The 25,373-nt window shown below is 58.2% G+C and overlaps 2 protein-coding genes across 9 annotated transcripts in view; one reads left to right on the forward strand and one right to left on the reverse strand.

The window, feature by feature from the left end:
- The first annotated feature begins 603 nt into the window (after positions 1-603).
- On the forward strand, positions 604-7,841 carry LOC308196973 (prosaposin-like). Its single transcript, XM_080596711.1, has 13 exons — positions 604-760; positions 3,685-3,809; positions 4,051-4,125; positions 4,217-4,342; positions 4,524-4,703; positions 4,795-4,929; positions 5,036-5,092; positions 5,275-5,433; positions 5,537-5,614; positions 5,750-6,094; positions 6,190-6,270; positions 6,391-6,486; positions 6,594-7,841. The coding sequence occupies exons 1-13, from the start codon at positions 700-702 to the stop codon at positions 6,627-6,629; spliced, it is 1,554 nt and encodes a 517-aa protein (XP_080452837.1). The 5' UTR covers positions 604-699; the 3' UTR covers positions 6,630-7,841.
- Positions 7,842-8,092: 251 nt separating this feature from the next.
- The window catches only part of CDH23 (cadherin related 23), a 132,579-nt gene continuing 115,298 nt past the window's right edge, over positions 8,093-25,373 (reverse strand). For 4 of the 8 annotated variants that reach the window (XM_080597305.1, XM_080597304.1, XM_080597306.1 and 1 more), the window contains 32 exons: positions 25,126-25,347; positions 24,922-25,041; positions 22,665-22,845; positions 21,520-21,653; positions 21,223-21,432; positions 20,795-20,902; positions 20,226-20,328; positions 19,283-19,408; positions 18,993-19,196; positions 18,332-18,790; positions 17,374-17,490; positions 16,792-17,016; positions 16,270-16,439; positions 15,848-15,985; positions 15,578-15,697; positions 15,024-15,201; positions 14,214-14,425; positions 13,455-13,649; positions 12,985-13,095; positions 12,667-12,796; positions 12,226-12,489; positions 11,948-12,109; positions 11,433-11,689; positions 11,032-11,129; positions 10,814-10,934; positions 10,597-10,676; positions 10,463-10,503; positions 10,227-10,287; positions 9,924-10,053; positions 9,716-9,838; positions 9,415-9,528; positions 8,093-9,152 (listed from right to left, as the gene is read on the reverse strand). In XM_080597305.1, coding sequence (XP_080453431.1) covers positions 8,829-9,152; positions 9,415-9,528; positions 9,716-9,838; positions 9,924-10,053; positions 10,227-10,287; positions 10,463-10,503; positions 10,597-10,676; positions 10,814-10,934; positions 11,032-11,129; positions 11,433-11,689; positions 11,948-12,109; positions 12,226-12,489; positions 12,667-12,796; positions 12,985-13,095; positions 13,455-13,649; positions 14,214-14,425; positions 15,024-15,201; positions 15,578-15,697; positions 15,848-15,985; positions 16,270-16,439; positions 16,792-17,016; positions 17,374-17,490; positions 18,332-18,790; positions 18,993-19,196; positions 19,283-19,408; positions 20,226-20,328; positions 20,795-20,902; positions 21,223-21,432; positions 21,520-21,653; positions 22,665-22,845; positions 24,922-25,041; positions 25,126-25,347 — 5,238 coding nt within the window. In that variant the 3' untranslated portion in view covers positions 8,093-8,828. The other 4 variants (XM_080597308.1, XM_080597307.1, XM_080597309.1 and 1 more) reach the window with 3 other exon arrangements.

Genomic DNA, 25,373 nt, shown 5'->3' on the forward strand with positions numbered 1-25,373 from the left:
CAGCTGCAGGCTTGCCAGGGATTGCCACTGCTGGTCTCTTCCCTGGATGAGCGCAATGCCTGCCGTGAGGCAACAGCACGGTGTTGCAATTCCTCGGCGCAGGCTGGAGGGAGTTCTTGCTAGAGCTGTTTGCGAGTCAGCACTGAAGCCTGCTATCATTTGTGTGGCTTTCCTGTGTCTTCATTCCTTGTTTCATTTCAATCCAGTCTGCAATATGTTCCTTTTAAATGCTTTAGAGGTGGCCAAGTAACTTGCTTAAATACACCAGTGCTAAATCTACCATTGATTAAAATTCACCATTGACTCACTTGTCCTAAATTTACCTTGTCTTGACTTTTTTTTTAAGGGGGAAGGATGAAGGATGATGCTCTGTTCATTGTCCAGCCTGGTACAGGAATTTTTCTATGCTTTTCGTGCTCTGTAGTGCAAGCAGTGGTGAAGCCAGCTTTGAGCAGATAGGACAGGGCTGTAGGATGAGGTTGGGCTGGTTCTGACCTCCTGGGAATACCTGCCTGGCTTCAGTCCCTCCCTCCTCTTGCATGCTGGTGATGATTTTATAATCAAGGCATAAGGAGAGGGGTGTGGTAATTGCCCTGCGTAGGTGTCTGTTCTCACTACTTCTCCCAACTGCTGCAAGATTCCTCAGTCTGGGAGAAGCACAGGGAGGTACCGGCTGCTGAGGACTAACTTGGGGACAGCATGGAGAGCAGATGGAGTGGCTGGGTGCTGGTCCTGGCCCTGTGCCTGGGGTCCTATCAAGGTAAGGTCAGGCCTTGTGGGTAGGACTCTTTCCTCAGCCCAAAAAACTGGAGCCCACAAACCATTCCAAATTCTCCTGGCCATGTCTGTCTGCTCTTAAAAGGCCAAGAGGGTTTAAACTCCACATACTTCCTTGTCCCTTGCTGGGGTTATGCCAGAGAGACAAGGCACTCTCCAACAGGTTATGCTTTGACTTGTCAATGTAGAATTGCCCTTTCTTGCCCTTAAAGGGGATTTTAAGGGCAAAAAGGGATTTGTCCCCTTTCTCCTGTGAACAATACAAGTAGGAGGGCGCTGGCTTTTTGTAGGGGTGTGAGGGATGTGGAGGAAATGGGGTGGGAAGGGGAGGAGGAGGTGGGGAGTCAGCAGGGCTGCCTTGTCGACTGTCCTGGCTTCAGACCTGGCTGTGTACGTGCGTTGTGGGAGCAATCTTTGTGGTGCTTGCGCCATGGAGGAACCAAAATGCCACCCAAAGCCTTAGGGCTAGGGGGAGCAGGGGACAGGAAGCCTTTCCTGCTGGGCTCCTGGCTGTTGTGCTGAGCTCCGGTGAGGGTGAGCTGGTCCGGTGCTGCTGGAGACCTCTCAGCAGCAGGGCTTTGGGTGTGAGCAAGCAAATCTTCCAGGCACAGCGCTCCCAGGAACTGGAGCTTTCTGCCCCGTGATCCTTGATCATGGGGAACCACGACCTATTACCAGGGGAAATTCACGGCGCTCTGAAATATGAAATGGCAGAGGCAGCCCCTCTCAGAGGGAAGAGCCCCTCTCCCGGTGCCGGTGGATGAGCTGACAGCAGGAGCACCCCTACCAGCACCAGGAAGATCAGGAAAATTTGTCTGCTCCGGGTGAGCCTGTGCTGGGAGGATGCAGGCGGCAGGGCCACACGGAGCCTGCTCTGCCAGCTCTCCCTCAGCGATCCTTGCCAAATCCTCCTGTCCCCCTTGCTCCAGGCTTTCCCCCTGGCAGCCTTAACCCCAGCTCCTCCCTGCAGGGGTTCCTGGGGTGGGTTTAGGGGGAAAAGGGGCGGTTTTGGGTGTGCGGCGGAGTGTGAGGGCCGGGAACTGGGGCGGCGGGGCCCACGTGCCGCCCCCGGCTTTGCACCACAACCGGTTCCCCAGGCTCGGCCGGCTCGGCCGGGGCTCCTGCCTCAGCTCCTGTCCCCGTGCGGCACGCTCAGGTGCCGGGGCAGCCCCCACAGCGGCGCTGAACCCCCAGCAAAGCCCCCATGGCCATGCTTTCCACTGGGGAAGGGCACCCACCCTTTATTAGTGTCGTTTTTAGTATCATTTTTCACAGCTTCAGCTTGAGCAGAGCTAGGCCTCAGTGCAAGCCACTGGTGCACTTCAGCCGCATCTCCCCATCCTCACGTGTCCTCCAGAAGGACCTCAGGGGACCGTCCCCCCACAGGGGCTGTGTGGCCGGAGCTGCCCACGTCCGTGGGTCAGGCAGGGTTGTGGTCGTGTCCGTGGGTCGGGCAGGGCCGGCCTCATCCGTGCGCTTGGTGCTTTGGGGCACCCTTTGGGTTGCGCGTGCAACCCCTTCCGCAATTACCGGCGAGCTCGTGGGATGAGAGGGCGAGCTAAAGCCAATTAAAGTGGTGCTGCTCTCGGGCACCCATCCTGCTGGGAGGACGCGGCGGGTGGGGATCGAGTCGGGGCGGCCCTGAGCTGCTCCCTGCGGCCGGGCTGCGGAGCGCAGGCAGCGGTGTGCCGCCAGGGAGCAGGGCGCCACTGCTTTCTGACACCAAACCGTGCCTTTTGTGGGTTTCCTCGGTCAAAGCAGGCTTGGGAGGAAGAATTGTCTTAGGAAAAAGAAAATAGACAGAGGGGAGGTTTTGCTGAGAAAAAGCCTCGGTGCTCATTTTTCGCCTAGACCTAGACCTATATATTATCATATGTATGTGTTTATATATATTATATATTACCATATTTATTATATGTATTGTATATATATATATATATATACACATATATATAAGCTCAGAAACATGTTGCAAGTCATCTTTTTTCTTCCCTTTCATGTTTTTTTTGTTGTTGCTGCCCTTTAACTCTTATCTGACTTGCCATTCCTGTTCCCCCTGATGCTAACACCACACTTTAAAATAAAAAAAAGCATACCATATATATATATATATATATCTCAGCTGATGCGGCATCTCGCACACATCTAGGTGTGTGGGACGCTCACCATGGGAAGCAGCGGGACTCACCCTGCCCTGGGGCCGGTGGGGCAACAGGGGCTGAACGCACCCAGTGCTGCCAAGCTGCGCCAGCGCTTTTGCCGCAGCTTCCTCGGCCGGGCGCTGGTGGCTGCAACCCCTGGCGAGGATGGATCTTGCCCCATTGTGCCTGAGAAAATTAATCCTGACACACAGAGGTGGCAATTAAAACACCGGCGCTGCTGGTAGGCGCTTATCAAGCGGTGTTGCACCATGCCTGGATGGAGCGAGCGACGCTGGCACCCCCAGATTATTTATTTTGCAAGATTTATTAGTGTGTGTTTTTTTTTTTTTTTTTAAGCAGCCGCCTTCCGTGTGTTCAGCTGCCCAGGCAGGGGGTGCCCCAGGTTTGCCGTGCTTTTAAATGGGATGAAGCTGCCATGGCACACGTGTGCCTGTCCCTATCAGGTTTAACAAGAAATGCTGCAAAAGGGGAAAGTGATGGGCTTGGGGCTGGGGGAGCTTTGCAAGCCAGCAGCAGGTGGTGGGGATTAAAAAAAAAATAGTATGAATAAATAAATAAATAAAAGAATAAATGATGCTGTTGCGAAAGCTGAGGTGAATCAGGGTGGGAGGGGTGAGCAGCATCTGTCCTTGCCTGTGGGCAGACTCGGGGCAGGATGGGGTGCTGGTGTGGGGTAGGGATGGTGACCCCCCCCCCCGGCATGGGTGCTGATGCTTCCCTCTTTATCAACCCCTCTCCCCCCCAGCTGGGGCCAGCCCCCTCCCCGAGTGCGGCGAGCGGCTGGAGGAGTGGTGCCGTGATGTGGGGACGGCGGCCAAGTGTGGGGTGCTGGAGCTGTGCCGGCTCACCGTCTGGGACCGAGACCTGGGGGTAACTGCAGTTTGGAAGGGAGGGGGTCACCCTGCCCCAAAATGGGGTGTGTGTGGGGGTGTCTGGTGGACAAATCCTGCTTTTTCTGGTCCCAAACCTGGGGGGGGGGGGGGGGGGGGGAGGTGGGGTGTCTGGTGGGCAGGGTTTTTTTCCTTCAAAACACCACAAAGATGGGATGTGGGGAGGATGCAGGGGGTCCGGGTGCCACAGCAGCATCTTAATGTGTCCCCTGCCTCAGCAGAAAGGGATCCCGTGTCACCTGTGCCAGGTGGTGGTCTCCACGCTGGGGAAGATCCTGCAGGACAACTGCACCGAGGTGGGTCATCAGCGGGAGGGGGCACAGGCTGGTGTCCCCCCCACAACCCTGCAGGGCCAGCCCGGCCCTGAGCTCTCCCTTTGTCCCCTAGGAAAAGCTGAGGCTCTTCTTGGATAAGAAATGCCAGTACCTGCCCTTCCAGGACTGGTCGGTCAAGTGCAAGAAGATGGTGGACACCGGCATCCTCATCCTGGTCCAGCTGGGCAAGCAAGTGCTGGTAACAGCCCGGGGCGGGGGGCAGCCCCTTTGAGGTATGGGGAGCAAAGGGGGAGGTTGTACAGCCCCCAAGGGGCTGGGGCTCATCCTGGGGCAAAAAGGGGATGGGGACAGAAGTGATGTACAGATGGGGGGGGATGAAGGGTGTGATGGCCCCAGCCCCAATCGCCCTGCTCCCGCAGTCGGACCCGAAGGTGGTGTGTGGCACCATCAAGCTGTGCCAGCCCAGGGGGAGCCCCGAGGGGGCCCTGAAGTTTCAGGAGCCGCCGCCAGCCCCTGCGCAGGACTTTGCGGAGCTCACCATACCTGTCATCGCCGGCGTCCCGCTCCTGCTCCAGCCCCAGGACACTCCTCGTGCCCAGGTACCTGCCCGGCCCTGCCAGCATCCTGCCATTGGTGTCCCATCCCTGTTAATTACCTCTCTGATTCTGAGGTGCCGCTGTCATCCCACAGGAGCCGGGGGACCTGTGTGGGGACTGCGCCCGGCTGGTGGCGGCCGTGCAGATGGAGCTGGGTGCCTTCGCCCGCTCTGTGGCATCCCGTGCCGAGAAGGAGTGCGAGGGCTTGGCACCCGTCCTGGCACAGCGGGTAACGTCACTGTGCCGGGGGCACAAAGCCGCCCGGCTGGGGGGGGTGGTATTCAGCATGGGGTGAAGCCCCTGGGGGCTCAGCGTGCCCCCTTCTCCCCACACAGTGCAAGCGCTACCTGGCTGAGTACGCGGACACGGCTGCCTGGCTGCTCCGGCACCTGGTGAGCGAGGGGGCTGCTTTCTGAACAGCTTCTTCCCCCTTTTACATTGCAACTGTTGTCGTTCACTTTTTAATTACTATTTTTCCTTTCTGTTTTCCGCATCCCTCCTCCCAGCAGGCTGAGGTAAGCGAGATGCCCGTTGCCCACCTGACAATGCTGGGGATGGGGGCTGAGCTTGCTGAATTCGGGGCGTCTCTCCCCAGGACCCGCGGGAGCTCTGCAGCCTGCTGGGGCTCTGTCCCTCCTTGTCGTCGTCCTTGTCACTGTCATCATCAGGATCCATGCATGCACTGCTCTCTGAGAAGGTGGCCCAGCTCCTGAGCATGCTGGTCCCCGACGGGGTACGTGGGGCTTGTCCCATCCCCGGCCACCCTTAAAATCCTAAAGGCTGGGTGGGGGGAAGTGTCACCTTGTATTTTTTTTTTTTTTAATCTCCTACCCCAGGAGACCACGCCGCTGTGCGAGATGTGCGAGTTTGCCGTCAGGGCGGCCGAGAGCCTCCTGGAGAACAACATGACGGAGGCAAGCTGGGGCTTTCGTGGGGCTGGGGGGGGGGGGGGGGGGGGGGGGGGGGGCGCGGTGAGAAGGGTGGCAGTGGGGTCCCTCCGGCATCACCACCCTGTTCTCGCTCCCCCCCCTCCCCCTCCCCCGGAACAGGAGCAGCTGGTGAACGACATCGAGAAGGTGTGCTACATGCTGCCCCACGGCGTCATCGGGCAGTGCAAGGACTTTGTCGACTCCTATGGCAAGGCGGTGGTCATCATGCTGCTGGAGGCCACCGACCCGCGGGCCATCTGCACCATGCTGCGCCTCTGCCCGCGCCGGGGGGCTGCCCGTGGGGTGGCTGCCGCGCTCGAGCCGGCCACGGGCTCCTTCTGCAATGTCTGCCAGATCCTCATCACCTACTTCGATAATGAGCTGCTGAAGAATGAGACGCTGGCGGAGCTGGGCGACGTGCTGGAGAAGGGCTGCGAGCTGCTGCCTGCACCACTCACCGGCCAGGTCAGCTGGAGGGGGTCCACAAACCACCTCCTTTTTCCCCTTTTTCCTTTTTTTTTTTTTGTGGGGCTCACCCTAAACCGGCTTCGCTCCCGCAGTGTGAGGCTCTGGTGGTGCAGTACGAGCCAGCGGCCGTGCGGCTCCTGGTGCAGATGATGGACCCCGACTTCGTCTGCACCGTGAGTGTGCCCTGCCACGCGCGGTGGGACTGGCAGACAGCGTGCGACCTGTCCCTCCCCACCCCCCCGGCCACCCCCTGCCTTTTTCCCCACTCAGCCTTTTTCCCCTTTTTGATGCAGAAAATCAGAGCTTGCGACTCGCCCCTGGGCTCGGAGCCCTGCGCCTGGGGACCTGGATACTGGTGTGCCAGTATGGCTACTGCCATCGAATGCGATGTAAGTGGTGTCACTGTCCCCTCTGCCACCCGCCGCACTCAACCCGCTTCCCTGTGGCTCCACGGGGCTCTGCATGCCCCCTCCATCCTCCCCGTCTCTCCCCGCAGGCCGTCGAGCACTGCAGGCGTCATATATGGGACTAGGAGCCACCTCTCCGGCCGGGCTCGCTGCGGTTTGGGTTCGGCACCCAAACTATCCTAGACCCCCCCCTTGGGATGTGCCCGCAGCTGCAGGGAATGGGGCATCCCCGGGGTGCCCCAGTCCCCTCTGCCTTCTCCTTCTCCACCCCCGGGGCTTGGATTTTCAAATCAGGTTAAGGGATTTCGTCTTGGTTTTAGGACTGGGAATTCAGTGGGGAGGTCTCTTAGGCTCATTTCAAAATCCCTCCACCCAACCATCCCCTCTCTCCTGCTACCTGTGGGGTAAAACCTGGGGTTAGCCCCATCTGCATCCCACCCAGAACCGATGCTGAAGCCCAGGTAAGCTGAAACCACAGCAGCTCCAGGGGCTGTGACGGTTTCTGCTGCCAAAACGCTAGTGCTGAGAGTCTAGGCACTCTCACTCCCCGGGTCCCATTTGATTTTTGGCAAGCCCAGCCCTTTGCTGGTCTGTTCAAACTGGGGAGGCTTTGAATTTTATTTTATTTTTCCTCTGGTCACCAGTTAAAAAAAAGTGGAATAGATTTGCCTGCAATGCCTGGCTTTGCATGACTTCTGCGGTTGATGAATTTTGCAGGGGGAAGGAGAAGAGAGAGGCCGAGTTAAGAGTTAGGAACATATACATAATATATATGCATATATATATATACATCTAAGTGTGTGTGTGTGTATATATATATATATGCATATACACACACAAACGAGGCGCATCTGCCCTGATCCTGCTGCTCTGCCGGGACCAGCAGGAGCACCGCAGCCCGCAGAAGGGTGCAAAGCCAGGACTGCAGGGCTGGGATTTGGGGTTTCCTCGCTTCAGGACACACGAGCCGGTGTCCCCAGCTGCGGGCTGCTCGCCGTGGGATGCCGCGCAGGATCACCTCCCCTCCACGGACACAGTGCTGCAGCCAGCGGATTTCTGGATATTATATATATATATTGTGTATATATATATATATATATATACACACACATACATACTTTAAGCATCCCCTGAACAAACAAATGAGTGAGTTTGGGGGGTTCCTTCCCAGCAAGCATCCCCCACGGGGGATCCTGGTGCTGAAACCGTGGCAGTGAGGGGCGGCAGGATGCTGGCTCGTCCCCACCCCGCCGCGGGAAGGGGACGCCCGCGGTGCCCAGTGCCGAGCATGGCCACGAGCATTATTGCACCACAAATAAACCCTTCCCGTCAGCCTGGCTCTCGTCTCCCTCCTACTTGTCCCGGGGCGATGCTCCTTAGGGGGGATTTACTGGTTCTCCCCAAAACTGGGCTGCTGCAGCGTGGGATACGAGAATGGCTGCAGAGAGATGAATTAAAGGAAAAAAAAAAAAAAAAAAGATTTCTTTTTAAAAGGCGGCTTGGCCGTGAGATGTCTAATCTCGTGTTTAATCTGTTTAGTCTGTGTTTGCTGCCGGAGGCATGGCCAGGGAGGAAGGACGACAGACAGTTTAACCAAAGCCATAGAGAGTGTATTTCTGATTCCCGCAACAGACCATTCCCAAAACTCTCAACAAGGTTACGATGGGAAGCAAACCCCAAACGAACAAACCCGAAAGCAAGAGAGAGAAGGGGAAGGGGAAGGAAGGATACACACGAACACTCGACAGCCAGAAGTCCCCCGCTATTGTCAGTCTCTCTCTTTTTCCATGTCGTAACACATTTTGGTAAAGCCAGCAAAATGGAGAAATGTCTTCGGTTTTGGTCTTTCCTTGCCGGAAAGGTGACGACACACGGTAACACCAGAAGGGCTCTCACCCGGCCCCCCCGGTCCTGCGGTCGAGGTGTGATGGGTTTTGGTCCCCAGCGTGGTTTTTTGGGGGGCGGACAGCTTGTCAGGGCTCCCCAAAGCCTCAAGGCCATGCTGCTCCTTCGCCCCCGTCCAGCCTCGTAACGCTTGGATTCATTGCATTCACTCAGCACTGGTATTATTTAAAAAAAAATCCTTTTTTTTAATAAGAAAAATAAAAAAAAATTTAATGGTTTCATGGGTAAATGAGACGTGAGGAAGAGCAAACTGGTCCTGAGAGCCCTTTCCCGGGGCCAAGCTCTCCAAGGCTGCTGGATTGAAACACAGGGGATGGGGGGGCCGAGTGCCGGTCTTGGGGTGCCCCCGGCCCCGCTGCGCCCCCCAGCTCCGTGCTCGTCCTCTGCCGCCCCCGGCCGGCCTCGAGGGGCTCCGCTGGTCATAGCTCGGTGATCTCCAGCGGGCTCTCCATGATCACCTCCCGCATCTTGTGCAGGGGGGTGGACTTGGCCGACTCGGTGCGGGCGTTGTGGTCGCCGTAGCCCCCGCAGTCAGCATTCAGAGTCTCCAGCGAGCGCCCCAGCACCTTCTGGTCATCCTCGGGCAGGCTGTTGAGGTCGGAGGCCAGCAGTGTGCCCGTGCTGCCGTGCACCACGTGGATGCCGTCGGGACCCTTCAGCTCCACCGGCTGCTTGTGCCGAAAGCGCAGGCTGCCCTGGCTGGGGCTGCGCTCCTCTTCCTCCTCCAGGTCCTTCTGGATGAGCTGCAAAAAGCCCACGGAGATGTCAGCACGCGTCCTAATTTCCCTCTGCAGTGCCCAGCGGGAGGCACCTGACCCTCCTCTTCCTCCGTGAGGCTGTGATCTCTCCCCCAGCTGGAAAAATGTTGTTTTGCTCATTTTGGGGAGCGGTTTTCAATGCCGGGTGGGGGGTCACCAGCAGCCACAGCCTGCGGGGCCAGGAAGACACACTGCATCCCAAAGGGCACGGCAAGCATCTCCCCATGCCCCTGCACGCCCCGTCTACCTCCGTGACCGAGGAGCGGTCCCCCTGACTGGCGGTGGCCTTATGCACCATCCGCTGGGCAAAGAGCCTTTTCAAGCGCATGTAATCGTCCAGGACCACCTTCAGGAGAGAGCCCTGGGTGAATGGGGAGAGAGGATGGGTTACACCAGGGACACAGCTCTTTTTCTGGGGGGGGAATTGACCCAATCCTGGTGTTTCTCGCAGCACAATCACCCTCTGGTGTGGCACCTGGAAACCAGAGCTGGGGGAAAAATGAGGGCAGCCCCTTGGTGAGGGATGCCCGGTGGTGGGGGCCGCTCACCTTGATGGGTCCCTCCCTCATGATCTGCCCCAGCTTGGCGATATTGTCGTACTCCTGGATGGCGGCACGCAGGTAACGGTCGTCCTCGGGCTTGGCGGCCGAGGGCTCTCTGCCGAAGGTGCCCTGTGGGAAGAGAGCGTGGCGTGGGGACGCGTGCGGGGCAGGGGGGTGCAGGGGAGCGTGCCGAGGGGTTGGGGCCATGTCTCACGTGGGTCCTGGCCGGGCTGTTCCACAGGTCGGTGATCTCGCTCAGGTTCTCGGGCAGGTCGTCCTCGCGCTCCGCCTGCGCCGCCAGCTCCATGGTGCGGCAGAAGGGGTCCAGCCACACTGGGTTGGCCCTGCCCGGGGACAGGAGCGGCACTCAGTGGCCACAAATGCCCATCTGAGTCCCTCCATCATGTAGAGGCTGCGTCCCTAGCTGTAAAAGGTGGGCATCCCTCTTGGGAGCACCCCTGGTTCCTGCCACGTGCCGGGTAGTGAGGTGGGGAGCAGAGGGATGGGGAGAACTCACCCGTCAAAGGAGTACTTGTTGGTGTTCGGCATGTCCATGATGTCCATGAAGCCTCTGTTCCCTGCAAAAGGCATGGTGGAGGTTGCCCAGTGGCTGCAGGCTGAGCAGCGAATGGATGTGGGCATGGGGCAGTGCTTCTTTATGGGGGAAAAACCCGAAAGTGACCAAAAGGGCTCCGGTGGTGAGAGAGACATGCTGAGATGGGGCTAGTGGCACGGAGCCTAGCTGCTGCTCACCTGTGGAGCCAGCCACGATGGCTTTCAGTTTCCTCTTGTGCCTGCAAAAAAAAGGAAATATGTCAAATTTGGGACAAGAAAAAGGGAGATGCTCAGAAGGAGAGGGAGGTACAGGTCTGCAGGGCGCCACTCACACTGTGCGGTAGTACCAGTTCATGAGGATGAAAAGCATGGCGGCCAAGAAGAGCAGGACAGCCAGCACGATGATCGCCATCTGGGAGAGACAGAGGGCTAGCGGCAACCTCCGGCACCAATCCAGCACACAGCTGTGGGCACCCCCTCGCGGTTATTTGGGGCCAGCAGCTCCCCAGGCCTCGGGGTGGCCATCTCCAGCTCCAGCTGGACCTTCACCTGCAGGGCCGAGAGGTCATCCGGGGCCCGGGCGGTGATGGCGGGCTGCACGTCCAGCACGTTGTAGTTCCTGAAGAGGTTCCTCAGCTGCTCCTTGTTCTCATCGATCATCTGAATCACCCTGCAGAGAGGAGGGTGCTTAGGCATCTTGGTGTGTGTGGGGCTCCCCATGTACACGTGGGGCTCTGCGAGCCCAAGTGGTGGGCCAGGTGACATACCGCTCCACGTCCAGGATGCGGTTGGTCTCCCTGTTAACCACGTGGATCAGCAGCTCTGTCTGTGCAAAGTTCACCCGGCCCTTCTTGTCGACGTGGAACTGGGGAGAGACAGCAAGACCAAGGTCTTGCCTCCTGAGCCATCCCCAAGAGTGCTCCAAGGTGTGCTCATATGTCACCACCCACATTCATGTGGGGAAAACCAGTCTCCAGCATGGCCATGGCTGCTAGGGACACATTTGCAGCCCCATCACTGACCGGTTGGCTGAAGGTGGGATGATACTTCACCTTCACAACCTGGGGGAGCCTCTGCTTTGCCTCAACATTTCACCTTCAAAGGGCAGCTCCCAAGCAGTGTGTGAGGGTACCTCCCCCTCAAAGCAACCTCGTAGGCAGCCGGTTACCTGCACATCGTCTGTGTTGACGATGGCACCCGTGATGTTGGAGAGCAGGCTGATGAACTCCTCCTCGAACTGCCTGACCTTGTCGGGGATCTCGTTGATGATGATTTTGACCCGCTGGTCATCCCTCAGGATGTAAATCCCCACGATGGCTGTGTCGTTGTGGCCAACCAGGTCCGAGGCCATGACGTCCACCACAAAGTAGCCAGGGTTGTAGGCCGTGAAGAGGTCAAAGGTTCTCAGGATCCCATCAAGGGTCCCTGGTGGAACGATGGCCACAAGCCCAGGATTAGTGCAGTCACTTCGAGCCACCCACGTGAGGTCCCCGTGAAGGGACCTGCAAACCAGGGCTTGGCAGATGACCTACAGCAGCTCTTGCAAAGCCAGAGCCTGTCTTGTGGGTAAATGAAATAGGATGGAGGAACAGCAGTTGGCCATGCTGCTGGTGACCATGGGGGGGACATCTTCAGCCATGGGACCCTCCCTGGCCCATGCTCAGCGGCGTGCAGGCTACTCACCGATGCTGAAGATGTTGGCCACCTCCTCTGAGTCGTTGGAGTGCTGCTTGATGTAGCGGATCCCCAGGATGTTGTAGAGGACCAGGCTGTTGTTGCCCACGTCAGCATCCACTGCCACGACCCTGATCAGCTCTGATCCCACCTTGGCGTCTGTGGCAACCCCTTTGGGAGAGAGATGGAACAGAGACCTGGGGCTGGGCTGCTCCCCCAGCCAGCTAGGCTAGTCCCGGAGCATCCCTGGCTCCAGGTGCCCCCCACCGGCCCCAGGCACCCCTTACCCGCCGTGTACTCTGACTTGGTGAACTGGGGGGACTGGTCATTGATGTCATCCAGGAAGATCCGCACCTCCTGAAGGGTCAGGTCCGTGCTGAGGTCCCAGGGCTGTGCCCTGCCCGCACGCTGGCCCCGGGGCGGGGACCAGTTCCTCTGGCTGGATGCTTTGACAATGAGGGAGTAGAAGGGCTCCTTCTCGCGGTCCAGGTCCCGCAGGACCTGCAGCTTCCCCTCCCGGCTCAGCTGGAAGTTGCTCTCCCGGTTCCCAGCTGCATGTGGACAGGAGATACGAGTTACCAACCTTTAGGTTCAGCATCTCATTTACCCCCTTAGAAGCATAGCAAGTAGCCATCAGGTGCAACACAAACCCTCAGCGAGGGGTGTGCAGGTTTGGGACGGCAATCACCCCCTTCCTTGCCCAGCTGTGCCGTGTGTCCCCACCTCACCTGCTATGAAGTAGTAGACGATGGCGTTGGAGCCCTCATCTGCATCCACTGCCCCGGTGACATTGCCCACCACTGTGCCGGGCCGCGAGTGCTCAGGGACGGAGAGCGCCTGGTACTGGGGACTGTCCCTCTGCCAGAGCACGGGAGAAGGAAGGGGAGGGTTAATGCAGCATGTGAGCTGTGGGTGGACTTTTTTCTGCTTTGAAAGGCTAGAAGTGGAAGAATGCCACCATGCACCCCGCGGTGATGCCCAGTGGCACGTGCTCCACCACGTGTGTCCCCAGCCCAGCACCCCCTGTGCCCTCCCTGGTGCCTTACGGGTGGCCTGAAGAAGATGGGCTCATTGTCATCGATGTCATCGAGCGCGACCTGGAGGGGCTGCATGGTCTCATAGGCTGGTTGGCCCTGGTCGCAGGCCACAATGATCAGCTGGGGAGAGAGGCAAAAGCGCCGTCCTGGGCAAAGCCACGGGGGCAAGGAGGGTGCGGAGACATTGCTGAGCAGGGACAGAGAGGGGACGGCTGGGCAGCAGAGGGCTTTTGTGGAATTTAACCGGGAGGTGGCCCACCGTGTCCTCCAGGATGCAACTCTTCTGGTGGCCCACCTCCCAGTCGCACCACATCCCTGTTGCATCCTCTGGTGGTGCTTGCTAACCACCTGGCTCCTTGCTAAGGTGGTGGTGTGACATCTCCACCACGGGGCCAGCAGTCACCATCCCCGCCGCAGGGTCTGCATCCCACCAGCCCAGCCCACGGACCATCCCGCAGCTGTGCTGCCGCCTCGCTCACGTTGTATACCGCCTGCTTCTCCCGGTCCAGCCGCATGGCCGTCTGGATCAGCCCGCTGACGGCGTCGATGCTGAAATACTCCCAGTCCTTGTTCCCAGCCCCGGTTTTCAGCAGGTTGTACAGCACCGCCCCGTTGAGGCCCTCGTCCTTGTCCGTGGCATAGACCTCATAGACATTGGACCGCAGAGGGATCTCCTGTTGGCACATGGGCAGCCCCTCAGCCCCAGCCCTGCACGCCAGCCCCTGCACCACCAGCCCCTCCAAACCCCCTTGTTTTGGCTCGTGCTGCCCAAATTTGGCCCCAAAGGGGAAACGTGGAGTTGTGATTTCCTTTGGCACAGTCGCAGCTCTAGGGACTTGTCAGAACCAAGCCCAGCTTCTCAGAAAGGAGAAACGTCTTAAATGTCAGCGTTTTGACCCGTGTTTATGAACATGCTCGGCATGCAATGGCTGGCCGTTTCCCTATTTTGCGTGCTGCTGGGGTTTCTGTTCCCCAGGATGCCCCTCTGGCTCTGCTCAGAGGCTGGTCTAGCATCTGGAGATGTTTGCCAGCAGAGATGCCCTCCCTGCTCCAGGAAACCCTTCCAGTCTCCACCACGAGCAAGTATGACCCAAACCTTCTTGCCATGTGCTAAACCAGGGTCCTGTTTCATCCCCGGTGGAGATGGAGAGTGGGTTTGGCCACCAGCAGGCATGCTCTTGGGCATGGCCTTGGTGTGCCATGATTTGGTGTGCACCACGAGACCCAGGTGTATGTACCTCCTTGATGTGCAGGATGGTGCCGTTGGGTGGGCGGACGAAGACGGGGCGGTTGTCATTAATGTCGATGACCTCCACGTGGAGCATGGTGGTCCCCCAGAGGGCGGGATGCCCCTTGTCTGTGGCCACCACTGTCAGGTTGAATCTCTCATAGGACTGCAAGCGCCGCCGGGACGTGACTAGCCCGGAGTCTTTATTGATCTTGAAGGCCTCTGGGGACAGACCAAACATATCTCTGGCTCAGGACGCTTGACACCAGATAAACTGTGAGTGGTATGCATTAGAAACCAGCCTACCAGGTGAAGCACACCCCTTGCTGGTGGGAAATCCCTACAATGGGGTGATGGAGCAGAGCTGGCTGCCCAAAGCAGGGGTGCGGGTGCTCTCGGGGTGCTATTTTGGAGCATCCCTGCCCCCTTGGGTGCTGAGTCCCTGCATCTTGGGGGGATGCTATTTTGCTATCTACCTGCATCCTTCTAGCCCTTGTTGGCTTTCCTCTGAGGTGTGCAGTGAGTTTGCTCCACGACACAGGTTACATTTCTGTGTGCTGAAAACCCAGGGAAAGATGGCTGGGGGGGAAGCCGAGGCTGGGCTGCAGGATGAAGACGGGCAAAGCTTCAACACGTCACGCCACGAGGAACTGGGAATGGTGGAGCAATACCGAAAGCGGCTGTTCCCGGGATAGCACGCACAGCCTTGATGCTAACCAGCCACCAGGCACTGAAAGTGTGGCTTGGCCCCTACAGCTCCTCACTGCAACCCTGCACGAGCCCTGTCCATGGGTAGGAGCTCCCCACCAGCAGCACCTACCTGCTCCAGGGCCCTCGATGCTGTAGGTCACCACGCCGTTGTCCCCTTCGTCCAGGTCCGTTGCGGTCATGGTGATCACTGATGTCCCTGACGGCTCGTTCTCATAGACGCTGGTGCTGAACTGGCTCTTGCTGAACTGGGGCCTGAAGTCGTTGATGTCCAGGACGGTGATCAGCACCTTCGACAAAGCCCAGTGCACTGGGTCACGCGAGGATGGAGCCCCTGCCGTGACCGGCACCAGGGCGCAGTGCCCTTCCTGCTATTCGTCTCACTCTGCTGGCCCAATTCCTGCCTCCAACAATGGGGACAGACGTGGCCGGGGCACCCATTCACTCCGCGGCTGGCCGGAGCACTCACAGACAATAGCATCGCCCTCTCCTGCCCCTCCTGCTCTGTCCCCTCCCATGGATGCTTGGTGCATAGCGCCTTTCATTCACCCCACCACTCTTGTTTTCTGGGGTCCTCCACTTTTCTTTCTGGCTCATTTCTCCCCGGGCCCACCAGCAAGATTTAACACCTTGTAGGGCACGGCACAGGAGTGGTGGTGGCCCTACCTGCACTGAGTTCTCCCGACGGTTACTGGGGATGTCCCCAGGGTTGTCCCTGGCCACAGCTGTCAACGTGTAGTGATCCTTCTTCTCCCGGTCCAGGGCCGACAAGATGTAGATGTCCCCCTGCAGCACACAGAGACCTCCAGGTGGGTCTGGTCCAGCAGAACTGCTACTCGAGCAGAACGTGAGGTGCAGGAGCAAGGCTGTCCCACAAGGTGGGATCATCTCATCCTCTTTTTCCCTCCTCTGCTCCAGCCTCAGCTGGCTCCTTACCGTGTTGGGATTTATCCCAAACTTGCCCTCTCCATCCCCCAGGCTGTACTGGATGAGAGCAAAACGCCCAGAATCCGCATCCGTGGCCTTGACCCTCAGGATGACCGTACCCAGTGGCACATCCTCGAAGACAGCTTTCTGCAAAAAAGGGAGCAGGGAGAGCTGGTTGTTGCACCGTGTGCCATTTTAGTAGGAACAGGGTGTTAATATCCGCTAATCCACCAGTGCGATGCTCATGTGAGTGCACCTCAACCATCCCGGCAGGTCTCAGCCTGGTGACCCTGCCCATAACAAGACATTCACATGCAGCATGTCGGCGTGCTGACCATCTTCTTTAGATGGTTCAGGCACAGACGGGGTGGTGGTGACCCCGGAGAACCCCCAGCTCTCCACACGGACTCAAAAAGGGGAGCCCGGATCACCTGGTAGGAGGGCTGGCTGAAAATGGGGTTGTTGTCGTTGATGTCCACTATCTGGAGGTACACGGGGATCTCGGCTGATCTGCGGGGAGAGCCGTTGTCGGAAGCGCGGACGGTGAAGTTCAGCCACTGCACCTCCTCATAGTCCACCGTCCTGTTGGCCACGACCTTCCCTAGAAGACGGCAGACCCTGAAATGAGAACCCTGCCCCCAGGTCCCCTCCTGACGGCCTTCTCTCCACACAGGACATGGCGATGGAATAAAGGGAGAGAAATGAATTAAAGAAACCTTCCAAGGCTGGCGACCATGAGCTGGAAATCAGACACAGCACTTTCATAGAGCTCCCCCTCTACTTGATGGAGAGTTTTTGCCCTCTGTTGCCAAATCCTAGCCAAATTTCTCATAGAAGGAGTGTAGCTTAGGCCTTTTAGTAACGGGGCTGTGCCAAGGGACTGCAAACACCCCACCTCTTCCCCCATCCCTCTCACGGGCCTTGCGGGGCTCGCACCTCCCCAGGCCACCAACCTGCCGACTGATCCTCGAGGCAGGCATAGCCTTCTGGGGAGAGGTCCAGCAGCTCGTAGGTGATCTGCCCGTTGGCACCCTTGTCTGGGTCCACGGCTGAGATGGAAATGAGTGTGGTGCCCTGCGTGGCTCCCTCCAGGATGCGCTCAGTGAAGTACGTGACCCCGAATGGGCGGAAGCGGGGTGTGTTGTCGTTGACGTCCAAGACGTTGACCGTCAGCTTGGCTGTGGAGGCCAAAGGGGAAGAGAAGAGGGAGAAGAGGAAGAGGAGAGGTGAGACAGAGAAGGGAAGGAAGGATGGAAGAAATCCTTCCTAAAAAAACAAACATGGTCCTAAAAAGCAAGCATGAAACTCCAGGAAAGCCAACTGAAGTGGCTCACCAAGAGCAATGGCAATATTCAGCTGGGACAAAATTAACTGAGCTGGGACAGGGGTGGGACAGCCCCACCTTCACACCTTCTTGCACATGTGCCTGGCTCAGTGATGATGGCCAAGGGCCAGGAGGCTGTGCTGGTGGCCGGGAAAGGCAATGTGTGTCCCTGTGCTGCTTGGCCTCCTCCATGGCAAGGGTCTATGCTTACCATTGGGCACGCTGACTGAGCGGTCGATGACTTCGCTGGCATTGTCATGGACAGAGATGGTGACCTCGTACGTGGCCACTAGTTCTCTGTTGAGAGGAGTTTTGATCTTCACAGCTCCTGGGAAGCCAAAAAGACTGGGGTTAGAGTCGTGCACCTTGCTGAGGCCCGGGCAGGTCGGTCGGCACCAGCTGCTGAATCCTCCTCTGTGCTTGCTCTCCTGTCTCTCCAAAGGCTGACCAGGGAAAAATATTTGATAGCTATGTGAGGAGATGACTTCCTTCCATCCTGTGCTCTCCATCACCTGCCTTCCTGCCTGCTCCACTCTGCCCAGCCTCCTGGGTCTCACGCTCCTCGGCTGGGGTTTGGGTTGTGCAGACGAGAGGGGTTTGGGAGCAGCTTCTGCTGCATGGTCCCCATCCACCTTCACACAGCATCCGGGCATCTTTAGGAAACTTTTCCCATGTCCTTTCCATCAAAGCAGTTTTTCTGTTTCAGACCAGCTCTGTGCTTCCAAAACTCACAGGGGGAGGCTCCTGGTCCTTCTTCCCTTGGGGCAGAGCCCACCAGGCACCACCTACACCAGACCCCTCATCCCAGTCCCCCCCAGCAAGGGTGCCCGCGGCCGGTCTGTGAAGGCTGAGCAGCCACTACCCTCCTGTGATGGTGATGGGTGAGATGGAAGGAGACGACGGATGGCATGGGGAGAGAAATGTGCACAGACACTGAGACAAACCTGGTGAGCCGAGAGCCGGAAAAAGGAAAGAAAAGGGTTAGATAAGCTGGTTGGCCAGAGGCAGTGGGGAGAGAGGGCAGGGTGAGACGGGGCAGCTGGAGGACGAGAGTGGGGAGGCAGGAGGCGAGCATCATCTCGGACACCTACCTCCAGGTAGAGAAGAAGAAGAAGCAGAAGCAAGGAGAGGGGTCCGCACCGCCCGTGTTGCCCGTCCCGCTCTCCTACCTGTCCTAAAATCCACCGTGAATGTTCCTTGCTGGTTGGGTACCAGCGCGTCCGTGTCATCACGGGCCACGATCTCCAGCAGGTAGTACTCCAGGCGGGGATGGAGGTCCCGGTCGATGGCAGTCACCTCGGCCACCACGGTGCCGGGGGCGGCTGACTCGGGCACGCTGACTGTCTGGATGGGGTTGACGAATTCGGGCCGGCAGTCGTTGACATCGTCGATGATGATGCTGACGGTGGCGGTGCCCGAGAGCGCCGGTGTGCCCTGGTCCACAGCCACCACCGTCAGCCGGTAGACGTCCCGCTCCTCCCGGTCGATGCTGAGGTTGGCCACGCGGATCACCCCGGTGGCGGCGTCGATCAGGAACCTGTCCTGGCCCCCGCCTTCAATCCGGTAATCCAGCTGTTTGTTGAGGCCACTGTCTGCATCCGTGGCTGTCACGCGGAGGACGGAAAAGCCTGGGAAGGGGGGACACAGCCCTCTATGGCAAGGGATGGAGGACAGCAGCAACCAGCCCCCATCCCAAGGAAATACCACCAAGCAACATGGGCAGCCCATTCCCAAATTTTCCCTTCAACCGCAACCCAGCCAAGTCCTGAAGGTTGGAAGCTGTCTCTTCAGGGTCCCACGGGGACATCCAGATGTCGTCCCTGTCCTCACCTGGGGGGCTGTTTTCCCACAGCCGTGCCGTGACAGACATGGGCTGGAAGATGGGGTGGTTGTCATTGTCATCCAGGACGGTCACCGTGAGGCTGGCGGTACTGTTCAGCCCCCCGATGTCACGGGCCACCAGCATGAACTCCAGCAGAGGGTCTGGCAAAGCTTCTCGGTCTATCACACCACCAGGCTTCACCGAAATGACACCTGGAGAAGCAGAAAAGCCGAGTGACAGACCCCACATCTGCCTGGTGGCCCTGGGCTGGGGACAGGAGCCTGCCAAGCCACCTCACCTGTCCTGTTGTTGATAACAAAGAGGACCGGGTATGTCCCCAAGAGTTCGTAGGTCACCACGGCGTTGCTGCCCTGGTCGCCGTCCAGAGCTAGGATGGGTCCATTGAGCACAGTGAGTGGACTCCCTGGATGGGACAACAGGGGTTAGGGAGGGTGGCAGCCCCCCGTGGGGTCCCCTGTCCCCCTCCCAGCCCGGTGACGCATGAAGGACAGCAATGAATGAATGGAGGAGGTGACAGAGCGGGGCCTTTCGGGGTGCGAGGGGGTGGCTGCTGCAGCCTTGCAGACCGGCACGCGGGGCCCAGGCGTGGCGGCGGGGTGTCCGGCTAAAAACAAACAGACAGACAGACACATCCGTCAGTCCCGATGGGTTTCACAGGAGGGGAGCTCCTGGAGGTGCCCAAACCCTTTGCCTGGGAGCAGCTACCAGCTGGGTGGGGAGACACCTGAGGTCTTGGAGCAATTTAAACGGCTGGAAGGCAGAAAAACATAGAAATAGGAGGGATATTCCTAGCTCTTTGGCTGAGGGATGTCTACCTGGACAGGCTGGACTGTTTTATCTCTACCCTATGAAGCAAGGCAACTCCAGGTGCTGGTATTGGAGACGTGGCACCCCGTCCCCCACAAGACCCCACTGTTTGGGGGCTGCCCACATGGCTCAGCTCAGACCATGGGCGCAGCATCTTGTTCTCTGCTGCTGAGCAATTCCCAAGTAGGGCCGATTTGTTGCACGATTGCGTCTTGCCTGAGCCAAGAAGGGCTTCCACAGGTTGCATGGACAAAAGCCATGGTCTCCTCAAGGCTGACCGCCCATCCTGCTCAGCACCCCTTCCCACTGACCTGCAGCCTTGCCCTGCACCGTGGCACCATTGGAGCCCAGCCCGTGGTGGCCAGGAGACACTTCCCCTTGCCCGGCCCCAAAGCGAGCGAAGAGAGGCATACCCGGGGGTGAGTTCTCCATCACCTCAGCCTGGTAGGAACTCTGGGTGAAGAGGGGGTGGTTGTCATTCTCATCCGCAATGGAAATGACTAGCAGGTCGAAATCCTAAAGGTGTGTGAAGGAAAACGGGAACAAGAGGGTGATGACTACAATGTCCTTTCCTCAAGCTCGCCTCCCACCTCTCCTCCCCAGACCACCCTGGACGGTCTGCAGGGACCCCGACTATAGGGTTGGGCTCTTCCCACCCCATGCCCCAAAGGGTGACATTTGGGACATCCTGGAAGATGTCATTGTGGTTGGCCAGCTCTCTAGCCCGACCCTGGCCCACCTTCCATGATGTCTACTGCTGTCACGTGGGGTCAACATGAAATGTTGGACATGCCCTAAGACCTACTGGTCTCATTCTCTGCTGGTGGGGAGGTTGCAGCCCCCTCCTTGTGCCCCTCAGATTTTTTTGGAGGGTGTGGCTGCTGTTGGAAATGCATTCCGTTTTCTGGCCATGGCTGGGGCCCCTTCTCCCACCCGCCCTGCCTCCGGCACCACTGGCGGCCCCGTCAGTGTCCATAATTACCCGCCTGGCATTGCGTATGTTCTCAGGGTTGTCCTTCACCGTGATGGTCAGCCTGTACTCTGCCACCCGCTCCCGGTCCAAGGGGCGGTTTACATAGATGATGCCGGTCTATGGAGAAAAAAGGGAGAAAATAGGTACAAGGGACATGAGGTGGGCTTCTCCTGTTGGAGAAGACATCCTAGGGACGGCAGAGCTAGACCAGAGCAGCCCTGCCTGGTGCCATGAGGTCCTTGAGGTCCCACCAGCCTGTAGATCCCTATACACCTGGCTTGGTGCCTGTCCCATGACTCCATAATCCCCATCCTCCTTAGCTCTGGGGAGCCCTACACCCTTCCCAGGGTGCAAGTCAACACATGGGGTGAAAGAGGGAGCTGTGCCCACACGTGGTGCCCACCCTCCACCTCCTGGCCCCCACCCGCGGGGCGTACAGTGCTGTTGATGTAGAAGGCACTCTCCGTGTTGCCAGCGGTGATATCGAAGGTGAGGAGGGCATTTGGCCCCTTGTCCGCGTCCCGGGCAAGGACGCGGGTGACGAAGCTGGAGACGGGGGCGTGCTCACTGAGGGTGAGGTTCATCGGCAGGTTGAGGAGCACGGGGTCATTGTCGTTGATGTCCAGCACACGCACACCCACCACCATCTGCCAGGGCAGAGAAGAGCTGTGGGTTTGGGGCACCTATTCCCATCCCTCCCTCCCATGTTTTCTATTCCCGGGCACAGGACTCACTGTGGAGCTGAGCGGGGGCACGCCCCGGTCCCGGGCAGCGATAGTGAGGTTGTAGAAGGGGATGTTCTCCCGGTCCAGCTCGGCATCCTTCCGCACCCGCAGCTCCCCTTCCACCGGGGAGATCACAAACTCCCCTGCCGGCGACAGTGGGACCATGGCTCGCGCTGGGCCACCACTGGCGTCCCACATCGTGGCTTCCCAAGGGGACAAGGGGACGGGCACCATGGGCTCTGGCCACAGGGAGGGGTGAGCTTTGTGGGTTTGGGGGCTGCACCCCCCCCATTATTAGTGGGATGAAGCAGCTGGGGTCTATGCAGGCACCAGCAGGAGCAGGTAGGTGGGCTGAATGGCCAAAAGCGAGGTGCTTGTGGCCCTTTCTGGAGATGCCAAGAGCCCTCCAAGCACCTGCTGTGCCCGGGCAGGGAGACTACATGGCATGGCCCCTCCGCCGCCCTCCCCCCGAGCCAACAGGCTGCATCCTGCTTGTTCTGGAGACATTTTGCAGCCAGGGCCAGCTGGTAGACGGGACAGGGCTTTGTCTTGCAGAAACCTTGGCTGAAGTCACCACGGCAGTAGCTGTGTCCCCACAGCTGCCACGCGGCCGGGGACACCCGCAGCTGCTCTGCCATCTGCTCCGGGGCTGCCTGGCTCGAGCTGCAGCTTTGCTGCGAGTCGCAGAGACCCCCCAAAACACAATGCAGCCCCTGCAATGGGGCTGTGCCTTTCTCGTTTCTCTTTCTGCACTATTTATTTTTGTTTGGCGTTTATTGTTCAGCAGATTCCTCCCCCTTTCCCCTGGGCTGGGTTTGCACAAGCCCGGGCGCCCCCTCCCCGGACACTAACAGGTTAAGTTTCCTGTTGCTCAAACAGGATTTCCTGGTGTCGAAAGGCTGAATTTGCAGAAGCAGCCTGCTGGGAGGATGGCTTTTCTGAAACGCTTCCGCCCCGCTCTCCTCCACCCACCCCCTCCCTGCCTGGTGGCAAGCCTCTGCTTGGAAAAAAACCCCACAAAATAAAGCAAAAATGGACAGCAAGCTTCTTTGCCAAAAACGTGGGGTTACGTCCCGTGCTCCTCTGCAGGGGCAGAGGGATGGAGACGTGCCACCAGCTGTGGTGTGAAGCCTGGGAGATGCCACCCTGCTCACCAAGAGGGTCCCCAGCGACGATGCTGTACTCCACCTGCCCGCTGGGCCCTGAGTCCCCATCGTGGGCCAGGAAGGTCCACACGCGTGGGCCAGGTTGCCCTTCGGTGACGTCAAAGGGACCTTCATAGGGCCGCGGGAAGGTGGGACAGTTGTCGTTGATGTCGTTGAGGTTCACCAGCACCTGTGGGTGAGGGGAGAAGGTGGAGAGGGAGGTGAGTGGAGAGGGGACCAGCTCCGGGCTCGTTGCCGGATGGGTGAGCTTGGTGAGCCACAGAGGGACAGCATCACCAAGTACTTCCCAAATACTTCTGGCTTAGCTCATCCTACCCCTGAAACTTAAAATCCAGCCACGCACAGCTGGGGCTCTGTCAAACCTCTGGGCTGCGCACCACAAGGGGGAAGGCAAAGCCCAAACCAGATGTTCTCCACATTCGCATCCTGGCATCAAAATGTCCTCCAACCACCTTCTCCACTGCTGGAGGAGAGGGCGAGCAAGGAAGGACCCCAAATGAGCTCGAAAAGATGACAGAAATGCACTTGGCCACCAAAAGCATGAGTTCAGAGAGCCGTTCTCTGCAGGCTTTCTCGCGCCTTTTCCTCCGGGACATTTCAAGGGCTTCGTTTCAATGAGCAGACCAAAAAAAAAAATTGAGCATGCTTTTTCAGTCAAACATAAACCACCACCAACGCAGCTGGCTCACCATCCCTTTCCATGACACACTCAGCTGGCCAGAAACGATGGCTGGCCAGCAGCACTCCTACAGTTCTCCAAAGGGAAAAGCAGCAACAACTTCGGGACACAGCTGAGCACGGTGTCACCAGGGGAGTACCGCCACTGGGGCCAGCAGCCAAGCCGAGCTCCAGCCTTGCAGGGATTTGGCTTTTTAACTGAGTCACCCTACACAGAAGGCATTTTTATACGTCTATACCATGCTATATTGCAAAGTGTTAAACCCTTCAGGGCACTTGTGTAGTGGAAAATGCCTGCATGATGAAGAGAGTCTCCGGTGGCTAGTAAAAGGTTGCACTTATTGAGCACTCCTCTGCCTCGCATCTCCCGGCTACATGGGTAAGAGAGAGACACTGAAAATGAGGAGCTTTTGACCTCCTGAACTGAGGGTAGTAAAACCCATCAGATGGACGTTTGATACTGGCTAAGTCTGATCTTTAAAGACTTTATCTGAGTCTCTGCTCCGTCTCCTAGCAGCGGAGAAAACAAACACTGGCACGCCTTATCAGGGAGATGGATTTCCCATCACTCGCTATCCAAAATAATCACTAAATCTTCTCCTAAAAGCTTTGCCTTCAAGCTGTGCTGGCAGAAGCCCCATGGACTGTGAAGGGAGGTTCCTGTTCCGTCTAGCTTTGGTCCTCATGGCTGATGGGGCTTCCAGGTTCACATCTCAATGAGACAAGAGAGAGGAAAGGTCTGCCTTCGCCTGCAGCACGCCAAGAGCCTTCCCTGCCCGCAGCAGAGCCCTAGGTCACCAGGTTTTCAGTGCAGTTTTCCTGGTCAGGAAGGCATCTGCAGCAACATCAGAGGAGTCTGGCTGAAGGCTTCCCTCTGCCCAGGCAGCACAGAGCTATGACACTCACAGGGACAGATTTTAACCATGGAAATCTCTCCCACTGCTATCTCCCCTCCAGTTTCTCTCTCTCTCTCTTTTTTTTTTTTTTTCCCTGCACAGAAAAACTTAACTACTTCTGGGAGACTGTAAAGTGCTTGGCTCAATATCTGTGTCATGACAGGGAGCCGAGGCAGAAGGTCTAAATCGGTCCCTTTCACCTGCAGGCTCCAAAATCACTCTGGATATGGACAATGCCCGCTGTACAACCCATCACATTTCGATTTAGGCCACAGCAATAATCAGTGTACTCAATTCATGCAAAACATGTGTTTTGGAGCTGCTAGTCCACTGCCCTGCTCTTTGAGCGGCATGCTAAGTTCAGGTCACCGTGGTCCAGAAGAAATGGAAGAACTATGGAGAAAAGCAACAAAAAGTGACGAGAGACTTTACATAACCTCCCTACGGGGCACAAAAATTGAGTTTAAAAAACAGATGAATAATCTGAGAAGATTGCGTGGCCTGGCCCAACCATGAGCAACCCGTGCCATGTCCCTGTTTTGCAATCCCCATGATGGAGCAGCAACTGGGCCAACTGGGAAGAGCTGGTGGCCACTGGGAAGGAGATGTGAAACTGCTCACACGAGGGGGAACTCCTGGACCCTGAGGACGCCATGGTGTCACAACCCTACCGTGGCGGTGGACGTCAGGCGGCGCGAGGCAGCGGGACACTGGTCCGTGGCAGTGACGACCAAGGTGTAGCGCCCGTGGCTGATCTCATAGTCCAGCTCCTTCAGGGTGCGGATCTGCCCCTGCAGGACCAAGAGACAGCGGCCAGGGGTGAGGGATGAGGGAGAAGGGCACAGCCTGTCTGGGGACGGTGTCCTTATACTGACCGTGGTGCTGTCGATGTGGAAGGTACCCAAGATGTTGCCTTCGGTGATGGCATATGCAACCGTGCCGTTGGGCCCCTCGTCCAGGTCCAGGGCCTGCACGGTGACCAGGGTGGCGTTGAGGGTGGCAGGGCCCTCGTCCAGTGTCACCTCGTAGAGCTGCTGCTGGAAGGTGGGGGCGTTGTCGTTCTCGTCCAGGACGGTGACGTACACCGTGGTGGTGGCCTGCGGGACGTGGGGACATGGTGGTG

Source organism: Anser brachyrhynchus (assembly GCF_964034855.1).
Source record: "Anser brachyrhynchus genome assembly, chromosome: 6".
Classification (NCBI taxonomy): domain Eukaryota; kingdom Metazoa; phylum Chordata; class Aves; order Anseriformes; family Anatidae; genus Anser; species Anser brachyrhynchus.